General features: G+C 62.5%; 1 protein-coding gene across 1 annotated transcript in view; it reads right to left on the bottom strand.

Moving 5' to 3' along the window:
* PLCH2 (phospholipase C eta 2) overlaps positions 1 to 12,243 on the bottom strand; it is a 68,284-nt gene that overhangs the window by 14,654 nt on the left and 41,387 nt on the right. The window contains 8 exon segments of the mRNA XM_042951489.1: positions 217 to 388; positions 2,149 to 2,269; positions 2,499 to 2,702; positions 2,900 to 2,993; positions 5,204 to 5,374; positions 8,932 to 9,062; positions 9,221 to 9,463; positions 11,453 to 11,599. Coding sequence (XP_042807423.1) covers positions 217 to 388; positions 2,149 to 2,269; positions 2,499 to 2,702; positions 2,900 to 2,993; positions 5,204 to 5,374; positions 8,932 to 9,062; positions 9,221 to 9,463; positions 11,453 to 11,588 — 1,272 coding nt within the window. The 5' untranslated portion in view covers positions 11,589 to 11,599.

Genomic DNA, 12,243 nt, shown 5'->3' with positions numbered 1-12,243 from the left:
GGGTGTGCACACAGAGGTCCCTAGATTGAATGGCCACCATGGAGGGAGACTGAGGCCAGGTTGGGCACAGGGCCTACCCTGACTCCTCAAATCTGCCACAGATGGTGTGGAGCCCTGTACTGTCCAGAGCAGGGCAACTGCCCCTCACCTGGCCACAGATCAGAGGCCAGAGGCCCAGCAGGATGCTGGCCCTAGAAGGGGCAGGGAGGGGCTTACCTTCACCAGGATCTTGCCCTTGAGCATCTGCGGAGAAGGAAGCATGGTGGCATCCTCACCGCTCACTGATGACAAGTCCAGCTTATCCCCAAGAATATCCGTCAGATACTGAGCCATCTTCTTTTGTTGGATAACACTGCAGTGGTTCTCAATGGACAGGATCACTGGGTACCTGTGGCCCCAAGGTGGAAGGAGCGGAGTAAGCCAGGGGAGGGCTAGGCCCCCAAATGTGTAAGACCTCAAGTCACCTGCACCAGTGAATGAAAAGAGATCTTCACCAGCAGCCAAGATAGATGGAACTGACAGCCACTCTGAGAAGGGGCCCATCGATGGCTTTGAAAAGCAACTGCGTGGGTGGGAAAGGATCTGGGAGATGTTAGGAACAGGTTAAAAAGGCATGCAATTCATAGCCCAATAAGAAAAAACAAAGGCAATTAGAAACTCCAGGAAAACAAAAGGAAACATGCAAGCAAGTCAGCCAGTCATGGTTTAAAAATAATGTGAAGTAAACAGGTGCAATATGGAACAATGACTAGACTGAGAAAAATAATCTCGTTGACCTAGATACTGGAGACACTGTCCTGTGAATGGCTCTGGGGTCCCAACATCGGCCCCATAAGAAAAGTAGACATAAGCCTGGCACATTCCATCTGGTAGAACATTGTTATCACCTTCATAGTGCAGAATAGGGAGTATAGCATGGGCATTTTCATTACACATTCCTCAGTTGTTTGATTTATTTATTAATTTTTTTAACGTTTATTTATTTTTGAGAGAGGAGAGAGAACGTGAGTAGAAGAGGGGCAGAGAGAGAGGGAGACAGAGGATCCAAAGTGGGCTCTGTGCGCAGAAAGCCCGACATGGGGCTTGAACCCACGAACCGTGAGATCATGACCCGAGCCAAAGTTGGACTTAACCGACTGGCCACCCAGGTGCCCCTGTTTGATTTATTTTTTTTAACCGTGTGCACATTTTACTTGGATTTTTGTCGAAAGGCAACATGATCCTTTTAGAAAATGTAGGTGACCCAGACCTAGATGGCATGAATCAGAGCAAGAGATGGGCGAGTCCCGTGGTGCAGAGAGGACAAACAGGACTTGGCGGGAAGGTATTCTCCCTACTTCTCAGGCAAGGGACTGAAGCCTGTGGCACAAGGGCCTAGGGAAGAACCCTATGTCTGCAAAGATTATGCTGGCACATGAGAGGCAAGCCCCGTCCTGAGACCCTAGCACGTCCCTGGGTCCTTGGCAGCTACAGGACATCTGTCTGCCTCAGCCCCCCTACCCTGAGATGCCTCTCTCACCTGCAAGTCTAGGCACCAGGCCACCACTCCTCACTCCCACTCCCTCCTGACAGCCCGAGACAGAGCTCGGGCAAGCTCTTTCAGGAGGGGCCCCTCTATTTCTATGTCCTCAATCTGGCTTCTCTTCCCCTCCCTCATTAAATTAGCTCTTTTCTTACCTCTGAGCCTTGTTTAACCAGGACTTGAAGGTGACTGGGGTCGGGGGGGGGGGCAGGGGAGCGATCTTCTATTTCCAGAAACTAAATAGGATTCTGTTCAACGGTGTCTGTAGCTACAGCTGAGTGACAGCAAATTGAGTTTGGACACAGAGTAGCTTCTCGGGGGTAATTAGTGCCAGAGCCACCACGGCTGAGGGCGGCTGACAGCAGGGGTCGCCAAGTGTGTGTGGACGGGGGCTGCTCGCACACGCACCCTGCTCAGCCAATCCGCTGTCGGTTCCTGCGCCCGCTGCCCTCCCTCTCCCCGGAGCTGCAGCTCCACTCCCTTCCCTGACCCTCAGCCTCAACGAGGGACCCCCAGATCAGCCCCTTGGCCTCTGCAAACACTGCCCCCAAGAAAGCATGTGGGGGAGTAGCAGGAAGGGCCGCACGAGCCCCTCCCCCACCCCCGCCCCCGTCCCAGCCACTCACTCATTCTTGACGAAAGCATATTTGTTGATGGTCTCGATGACATCCTTGAAGAGAATCTTGGAGGTCAGAGTGTAGCCATGGTGCACAATGGGCTCCCCGTCGGGCCCGTCCCAGCAGTCCACTGCGGGAAGGCAGACGTCAGTCAGCTCCAGGAGCTTGGCCGCCGATGCCCAGAGACCCGCGGCTCGCGGACTGACTGGGGTCAGTCCTCTTGCTCAGCAACTAACACCAGGAGAGGCCTATCACAGCCCCTGCCCGGGAAGGAGGGCAGACACCCTGCTCAGAGACCCCCGGAGCCCAAGGCCCCCGGGCCGAGGGGGGCTCGGACTCCCACGGCCCCCGCCGCTCACCCTCCACACAACGGCAGCCGGCCTGCAGGACCCAGGCGTACATGTCCACCCGGGACTGGGACATGAGCTGGTCACCCACGAGGTAGGTGTTGTGGGACGAGGTGATGAAATAGTGGCTCAGTGGCCGCGTCATGTCCTGGTGCACACCGTGGTGCTCTGGGTTGAAGATGTCGCCGGCGGGGCTCCGAGTGTAGTTGGTGAAGCCTGCGTGGGGAGCGTGGGAGGGTGCTTAGCGCCTGCGTGCCAGCACCCCCCCCCCCCCCGCCACGGGGCTCATCTCAGGACCGCCCCCCACCCCCGCCACGTGGAACGGTAAACTCTCTGCCCAGGCCACTTGTCCAGGCCCCCAGGTTGCCCATCAGCCCGCCGGGACAGCCGGACCGCAGTGATGCCCCGCTCACCGTCAATGCCCAGCACCGCCTTGCTCTTGTTTTCTGGGCAGGGCTCAAACTGCTCGATGATGTCCCGGCAGCTCTCAAGGGTCACCCCCGTCATCTAGGCCAGAGTAGGGGCTTCAGCCCAGGCTAGCCCGTCATTGGCCCCGGGCTAGCCTCAGGCAGCTCCCCCCGCTCCTCCTCCTGCACCACCGCCGCCTCCCAGGCTGCCTCTGATTGTCGCATCAAGACTGCCCACGGTGGGCGTCAGGGGGAGGCTCGGGCGCCTGCAGGGTGCTTCCTTGACTGGGAGGCACACCGGCTACACTCAGTGTCGTGAGACTTGGGACTCAGTGGCCAGAGGACTACTGGTGGATCACATGGCTTTGGAAGAGCTGTGTCGGACAGGATCCTTGATGCAGGGGAGGGGTCTTTGGTCCCATCAGCTGGCCCACCCCTCATTCCCACCGTGTCGGGGTCTCAAGAGCTGTAGACCAGGGCAGGCCTGGCAGGGAGCCCTATGTGTGAGAAGGTGCAGGAGAACCGGTCCCACCTTGGAGGAGCCCCAGGGGCACAGGGAGCCTCCCCTACCTGGCTCCCCCTGCTGCCTAACCCACATCCATCTCGGGAAAGCTGCACACAGAAGCCGAGCCCAAGCAGCCCTGGGCATCGATGCCGCCCCCCACCCCCGCCACCCTGCCCTGGTCGGAGGCTGAGTGGTCTCCCAGGGCCCTGCCATGCAGCCCAGGCCGGGAGCCCTCAGTTCCCGGAAGCAAGTTCACCAGCAGGGCTTCTAGGAAGTCCCGTGTAGGCAGGGGTGGGGGAGGGATATCAGATGATAGTGGGGAAGCGGGGCAAATAGGGTCAGAGCCCAGAGTAGTTGTGGACCTTGGGAGGCCCAGAGTCTGGGGGCTGGGTCCGGGCTCAAACCACCCACCTGGTGGACAGCTTTGGCCCCAGATATAGGGAAAAGCTTCTGGAAAGCTTAGGGCAAAGGGTAGGGAATAATGAGTCAGTACTGCCCTTCCCAGACAGGGCCACTTTCCCACCCTCCACCCCCACGTACACCGGCAACAGGGACAGAGAACCCGCGGCCTCATCCCAATGCTGCCCACAGTGGCTGGGCTGGGAGTGAGTTGCCCGGGGCATCAGCATCCAGCCAGGCTGGTGCCAGCCTCTCCTGCCTGGGTCAGACCCCAGGGCTTCCCCTAGGAGGACAGGAGAGGAGGCAGGCACACTTCCACGCGGATGGAACCCCAGCAAACTGTGTGAGTAGCGGGGAGGGGTCCTGGGAGCACAGCCCGAGGACGGCCACGTGGGGTAAGGTGGGGCAGACACCAACCCAGGACAGTCGGGGGGTGGGGGTGGGGTGGAGATCCTGGGTAGATACGTGTAGACCCAGCCTGGGTGCCACAGCTGCTCCAGCCACCCAGCCCCCGGCCCTGCCCAGCAGCCTCTGCCCGTGGCCTCTAACCTAAGGCTGACTGCCCCTCCCACTCTCTGCCCCAAACTGGGTCCCTGAGGATCCCAGGAAGTTATAAGTGTGGACGCTGGTCCTCACGGCCGCCTCCCACCAACCCTTAGGGTGGGAGATATACACTGCCTGGGCCCCACCACGGGGACACTCTTTCCTCAGGGGACACTGGCCTTCCCCTCTCCCACTATGGATTTCCAGCCTCCTGCCTGCCACAGCAGGTGACACCCAGCCCCTGCCTGGGCCAAGGTTGAGGGGCCCACATCCCTGAGCCTCCGGACACTGGGCCCCCAGTCAGCAGGGCAGTGCCCAGGAAGCAGCAGGCCTCTTGGTATAGACAAGAAGGCCTAGAGTCAAGAGAAATGGGTGGGTAGCCCCCCTGGCACTTGGAGGCATCTGGGCATCTGCTGGACAAATGGGTCAAAGGTAGTGGTAACGGGCCTGGGGCTCAGGGGGTACAAGCTAGTCAGACCCGTGGCTGGAACAGGTGGGAAGGTTGGGTCATGGAACCCCAGTTCTATGAGGTGCTCCATGCTGAAGGTGCTGTGGTCAAGTGCAGGGTCCCTTGAGGAGGCTCAGGGTATCTGTGGTCATGGCTGAGCCGCTCAGAGGCCCACCGAGGAGCCACCCACTCAGGGCCGCCATGGGACACACCCTGAAATATGCTGGGATGGCCCATGATGGGAATCAAAGCAGGTTCACTAAGTGGAGGCAGGTTTGAGGACCCTGAGGGTCAGGCTGTGGCCCATCCTTCCAGACTGAAGGATTCTCAGTCACAGTGAACTGGTTCAAGTGTCCTGGGAGCCAAAGGTGAGGCCATATACGCCAGGACCCTGCTCCTGCCGTCGTGCCCTCACCTTTTGCTCCACCTCCAGGAAGCGCTGGAGGTCAGCGGCGTCCAGGTAGTCCTTGTGGTCGCTGTAGGTCAGCATGAGCAGATAGAGGTCCCGGCGGGTGGACATCATCTTGTAGAAGGCACAGAACTCCTCAAAGCTCAGCGTACCCTGGTGGTCATCTGTGTCTGCCTCCTGCAAGCCAAAGCCTCTGGGTCCCCCAATGTCCCACCCTGATAGCTCCCTGGGATCCTTGCAGCAGTGAATTTACCGGGATCTCGCTCCAACTCTCCCACCAAGAAGCCACTGAGTGATCCTTTCACACAGATCTGACCCTGCCCTCCCAGTCCCAGTCTTTCATGGTCAACTTGCACCTACACCTGGCACAGTCACCCCACATTGAGAGCCAACATCCAACATTGGAGTCAAAACCCCACTATGGGAGTTAATGCCCCTCCTGGGAACCAACACTCTAAACTGGGAGCCAACACCCTACCCTGGAGCCAACACCCCACATTGGAGCCAACACCCCACTCTGGGAGCCTACACCCTACATTGGAGCTAACACCTTACCCTAGAGTCAACACCCCACCCTGGAGCCAACATCTCACCTGGGAGTCAACACTCTACCCTGAGATCCAACACCCTATTCAGGAAGCCAACATCCCATCCTGGGGGTCAACACCTCACTTTGGAATCAATACGGCACTCTGGGAGCTGACACCCCACCCTGGAGTTAATGCCCACCCTGGGCTGTGAGCCTGTAATTACAATTGCTGCCCATTGATTAGAAAAGCACAAGGCCCCAAGGTGCACAAGAGTGTCCAGGCTTCAGTCTCCACAGCAGAGATGAGAGGACCTGGCCACTGTCTTTCTCTTGCGGACAGGGCAGCTCACACGACTCCTGCAGGAACCGCCGGGGGCAAACCCACCGTGACCCCAGTGAGACCATGAACTTCTTCATGAACCCACTTACTCAGGGAGCATCTACTGAAGTGTCAGACCCTGGGAACACCAAACGCCAAGGCCAGGGACAGACACAGAGGACAAGGGCACCCAGCGACTAGAGGCCAGGCTGCCCAGAGGAGCCTGAGGTGCCCTGGGGCCACGGTGATCCCTGGGAATGGACAAGAAAGGTCCTGTAGAAGGTGCTGATCCAGAGCCCCAGTTCTTAGGGCTGGTGGGGTGGGGGTGGGGTGTGAGAAGGACCAGTCTGGAGGTTGGCTGCACAGCAGGCATTGGCATTGGGTCAGCACCATGGACAGCAGCACTTCCGGCTCTGAGCGCCATCTGGAGTCTTTCCTTATGTGGTGACACAATCTGGGGTGGCTGGGGGGTGGGTGCCACGTCCCTGAGGCCCTCTCTGAACCAGAAGCATCACCAGAGAATCAAGTGGCCACAGCCACCCCCATGTCCCTGTCCCCAGGCAGAGTACTGCTCTTGGGAAGGCCAGTCCTGGCTCGGCACTGAAGTGGACACCCAGCAAGGTCCCAGCATCCCACCCCAGGACCCCAGCGTCTGTGCCAAGGCTGGGACAGGACCAGAGCCCAGAGCCACATGCGCAGGGGCCCAGAAGACACCAGACAAAGACCTCATTGTGCCTGGAGCTCGGTTTGAGGACAGCCGTGGGTCTGAGAGCCGGCAGGCTCAGCCAGGCTCTGGCTGCAGGCTCTGGCTCACACTGCAGACCAAAGGACCCCCCTGGGACAGAGCCAGGCCAGCAGCCCTCCCCAGGGTGTGGCTGGAGCCAGGCAGAGATTCCCAGTGTGTCGAGTGTCCAGCCCGCAGGGTGATTTGGCCTCCCCCCATCCCCAAGTTCTGTGCTGGGCGGTCCGGCCAGGAGCCCAGGGCGGGGTGGCTGCCTGCTCTCTGTCCAGCTGCCAGCCCGCGGGGTGAATGAGAATATTTTATGAGGATGAAGCCCTCGGGAAACCCTTAAGGACAGACCCGGCCCCTGAGCCCCAGAATTGCCTCCCAATGTAATTCCTCGGCCCCTCTTTCCACAGACCGTGACTGCAGCAGGTGAAGGCACGCTCGGCTGGGCCTGCACTCCACTGTTATCTCAGACTTGAAACTATGTTCAAGGTGCTCTCTACCCACCACACAGATCTTTCCTTTGATTAGGCACTTCCGGGTGGTGGAAACAATACAGAGACTCCTCGACCACCGGACTGATGCTAATTATCAGAGCTGCTCTGCCTGGCTGGAGGCCAGCCCTCCTTCTCTGGGGTCCAGAGCCACGCAAGGTCGGCCGCAAAGATGGCCAGGGAGGCCCAGGCACTCAGGGACTACCGTGGACAAGGCTGCTGGGGTCTGAGCTACCCAGGGCCTGGGGTCCCCAGCTCTAGGCCAACATCAGTCTCCCACCCCTGTTGCTCACTCCCCCTCCAGAGCCAGCCCGGAGTCCGCCCCACCTGCAGGCCCCACAGATAGGCCGCAGGGTCTGTCCCCACTGCTCTGGGATTCCTCAAGGGGATCTGGTTGGAGCCCAGACACAGCCAGGCCGAGGGCTGGTCAGAGGGCTCTGTGGGGAGCCCCTGTGCCCAGAGAGCACGTGAGAGGCCCAGTGTCCCTAGAAGAGGGGCAGGTGGGCATGGGCTCCCCAGAGCTCCCAGCGTGGTGCATCTTCAAGCCAGGACTTTGCACTGGACCTTTCTGTGCACGCTCACCCCATTCTGTGAGGGTACACTCCTCTCCTCCCACCTCACCGGCCAAGCTGGACCCCAAGTTCTAAGCCAGCCTATTGCCTGGCCCCTGACAGCCTCTCCATTCTGGAAGGGCCTCTCAGCCCAGAGCTGTCCCTGGAGGTAGGGTAGGCAGGGTACAGGTGGGGGGCTGATCTTCAGGCCTGAGCCATCTGACAGCTCCTCACTGCCCGGGCAGGGGCCCTGTGAGCCCCCCTAGTCCCTGACCAGCAGCCCGAGAGCATCCCACTCGCCCCTTCATTCATGCACAGACCCTTGTGCTCTGAGCTGCGGGGTCCCCACCCCCGCTCTGGCCAAGAACCACCAGCTGTCTATGGTGAGAGCACAAGTGAAGCCACCGGGGGCCGTGCCTGGTGGAGCAGCTGGCTCTGTGCGTGTGTGTGTGTGTGTGTGTGTGTGTGTGTGTGTATGTGCCCGTGTGAGAGAGACAGAGAGAGACAGAGAGAGAGAGCGCCCTCCTCCTGGGTCTGCTTGCCCATCAACTCCACAAACCGGGACCCAATGATGCCACCTTTCCTCCCCGCTGCTCCAGCAGGAGTTCCGGAAAGAGAGAAACTAATTACAGACAATAAAGGCCGCCTCCCAGCTGACAGATGCATTTTCATAACTTCTAACACCGGGGTGGTTGCAACCGGGAGGCTGCAGGGGGCGGGGAGCCAGAGCTGAGGCTGCAACACGGGCCAGTGTGCACCCTGGACCCCGCCAGGCCGGTGTGCCTCATCAAGGCTGGGGAGTCGGTGGGGGGAGTGGAGGAAAGGGGGTGCAGCCTCCTTTGGGTGGTTTCCCTCAGGGACCCACACCTGCCCCAAATACCTAGGCTGCCAGGGAGGGCCCCGCACAGCTGCAGAGAGAGAGGCGGCCACTTGGGGCATCTCAGCAGATGCAGGGCGCAGGGCGAGGGGCAAGCCGCTTCCTCGCCTCCCGCTGACTGTGGGCCCAGAGGCCCCGCCCAGGACTTCCCGCCGCTCGGGCAGGGCCCCTCCTCTCCGGACGCAGCCTCAGCCCCACAGAGCCTGTGCCCGGGGTGCCCGAGGCAGGGGACCCCACCTGGAACATCTGCTTCACCCTCTGCCGGGGCAAGTTCACGTTCAGCTTGTGCAGCAGCTGCAGAACCTCGCCGATGCTCAGGCTGCCGTCCCCGTTCTTGTCCGCCTCGTCGAATGTCTGCTTCAGCCACTTTAGGGCCGAGTCAGGGACAAACACGGGTCCAGCAGGCCCAGCGCGCCCTCCCCTCCCCTCCCCTCCCCTCCCCTCCCCTCCCCTCCCCCAAACATGTGACCCGGCCAGGGGCGGGAGAGCCCCACCCAGGGACCCGCCCCCCGAGACCAAGGATATTGGTCCCTAGTGCGCTGGCGCCGGGCCAGGCTGTCCTCGTCGCTGATGCCGGCCATGAGGTAGCGCAGGCCGGTGACCCAGGTGCGCGCCTCGTCCCCGCTGGGCGAGACCAGGTCCAGCGACTCACGGTGGCTGCCGTGATAGATGCTGAAGCAGCAGTTGGGGTCGAAGCTGCCGTCTGGGTAGCGCTGGAAGATCTCGGACTGCCGCCCTTCACTCACCTCCTGGATGGAGTCGATGGAGACTGCGGGCAGGCAGGGGCGGCCGCCGGTCACAGCCTGTCCCCAGGGGCTGGCGCCGCTGCCCGCCGCAGCAGCTTGCCCCGCTCGGCCCGCGAGAGACAAGGCCGGTCCCCTTGTGGGTCCCCTTCCCATCTGAGGCTGGGGGAGCCGGGGAAGGGGTGTTTCAAGGGACCGTCAGGGTGGGGAAAAGAAAAAGTACACATGTGCTGAGGCTGGGGAGCCCACCCCTCCCTGCTCTGCTCTGACCCTGAGGGCTGCTCCCCACTCCCCCGGGGTGTGAGAAAGGCTCGTGCTCTCGGGGGCAGCCCCCTCCCCCTAGTTAGCAACCCCAGGCGCGTGGCTTCTGCACTAGCCGAGGCTGCAGGGTGAGGGAGCCCAGACAGGCCAATTCTGTCCGTCAGGCTCCAGCCAGCTCGCGTCTCCACTCTGACAGGGCGACTGGCCCGATCCCGCGCCGCCTCCCTAGGAGGCTCTGGCTCCAGCAGGCCGCGGGGCCAGGGGTGCGGCGGGGTCCTGCCCGGCGGGCACCAGCTCCGGGTCCACCAAGGATTTCATTACTGGCCACAGCACCCGGGGCTCCACGGGGCCTCCGTTCCAAAGCTGAATTACCGCGAGTAGACGAGTTCTCAGGTCTGTTCCTGCACAGGCGGCAGGGCCCCTCCCAGCCGTGCAGGGCACAGGCATCCCCTCTGGGAGCCCGGCCCCCTGGGCTGGGCCCCGACCACCGCACCCTCCTGCCAGCTCTCACCACCTCCCAACACCACCCGCCCATCTCCTGCAGCCCTGCCCGGCGGGCTCCGTGCCCCTCTGGGAGCTATCCTGGGCAGGGCAGTGATGGTGGGGAGACTCGTGCCCTTCTGGGAGTTATCCTGGGCAGAGCTGTGATGGAGGGGGGACTTCGTCCGTGCAGTGTGGGGGGGTGTCCCTCCTGTCCTCTGCTCCCACCCCCTGAGCTCCCGGGAGTACAGAGCCCGCCTACAGGGCGGGGGGCCTGCCCACCTCTCTTCTCCAGTTCCCTGCATGCGTGCGTGTGCATGGCAGGGGCGGGGGTCCCGGGCCCTAGACTAGGGGGTGCTGGCAGAGGACAGCTGCCCCCCATTCCTCCCTCCTCGGGATCCTCCAAAGCTAGAGTCAGGTCTGAGTACTGCACACGGCCTCCCCCAGTCCCGACCTGCCCACCCCTGCCTTATCACCTGCTCCCACACGATGCCCAGTACGGGGAGCAGTGCCGGGCCCAGAGGAGGGGCCCCATCTGAGCATCATGGGCCCAGAGGGCAGCCCCAAGCACCACCACCCCCCCACCACCACCACCAGGATGCCTCCCAGGGGCTCCTCGCCAAGGCTCCCAGGCCCCATGGCGGCAGCTGTGCCCTTGGCAACTGCGGGGCTGAGGCCCTGCCCTGGTGCAGCTGGGTCTCTCCGGGCCTGGGAGGACCCTGACGTTTTCCTTCCTGCCTCCAGCCTGGTCCCTGACAGGCCCTGCTCCGACATCCACCTCGCCCTTCCACCCCTGCAAGAACCCTCCAGCCCAGGCCCCCTCCTGCCCCGGGTGGCCCCGCAGCCCCCACGCCCCATGCCAGTCCTCATGCCCCAGGTCGCCTGAGCTAACATGTGGCACTGAAGCCCTGCCCTCCATGTGCCCCGCAAGGGTCTCTCTCTCTGTTTACGGCAGGTCTAGACCCGGCTACCCTGAAGGAAGGGCCTTTTTTTTGCTCCTCAGACCATCCCAGATGGGCTCTCGGTCCCCACAGTCCTACAGGTCCTGAAGGGCATGGGGCCCTGATCCCTCTGCGCCTGACGCCCAGAGATCACCTCGAAACTGTAAGGCCAACCAGATGCCTGTGTCGGGCCCGGAGGCCCCCGGAGACTTCCCCAGCTGCCTCGTGGCCGCCCGCTCCCCCCCAGGGCAGCTCCCAGCTCCGCCCCCCAGGGCAGCCCGCTTCCCCCAAGGCAGCCCCCAGCTCCCCCCGCCCCCAAGGCCGCCTGCTCACTCTTGGCCTTCTCGTTCTTGCGCGAGGGGCGCCAGCGGATGCAGGAGCGGTGCTCGTCCAGGAAGTAGAAGCGGACCAGGCCCTTGGAGCTGCCGCGGAGCTTCACCATCTGTGTCCCCGCCTGCATGGCGCTCATGCATCTCTCCACTGGGCGTCATGGACACGGCGGGCAGAAGACAACCGACACAAAGACAGACGGGGCGCCGTGAGAGCCGGGCCAGCCCTACCGCCCACCACCCCGTGCACAAGGGGTGCGGAGACCGTCCGCCCGCCCGCCCACCCGCCGGCCCTCCGCGGGGGCGGGTTCATACCCCCAGGCGCTGGCCCGGGCCACAGGCCCAAGCTCAGAAACAGACCGAGCCACCCAGCCCCGGCCACGGCCACCCTCCCCGACTGCCCCGGGCCAGGCGGGGTCCCAGGCAGGACCCCGTTCCTCTGCAGCTTGGTTTCGCTTCACTCCAGCCACCGTGTCCATCCCAGCCCCAGTGACTGCCGTGACCTGCCCCAATGCCTATGACACACGAGGGGCTGTGGTGGCTGAGGCCACGCTCAGGAGCTGCCGTGCAGCAGGGCCTCTGTGGGTGGCCAGGCCGTGGTCTAACCTGGGAGCCTGCACCTGCTTCCCGTGCCACTGGGGAAAGCCGCCCTCCTCCTCCTCCCTGCAGGAAGGGTGAGGGTCTGTCCCTAGAGGCCACAGAGCGGGGCCCTGGGAGGTCAAGGCAGCACCAGGCTTCAGCTCCAGAACACAAACCCTCCTCCCAGCACCCCTCCCCGCCCTCCCTTCCCCTCTT

The sequence above is a fragment of the Panthera leo genome, chromosome C1 (assembly GCF_018350215.1).
Source record: "Panthera leo isolate Ple1 chromosome C1, P.leo_Ple1_pat1.1, whole genome shotgun sequence".
Taxonomy (NCBI): Eukaryota; Metazoa; Chordata; class Mammalia; order Carnivora; family Felidae; genus Panthera; species Panthera leo.
This window is presented reverse-complemented; position numbering and strand designations above follow the sequence as displayed.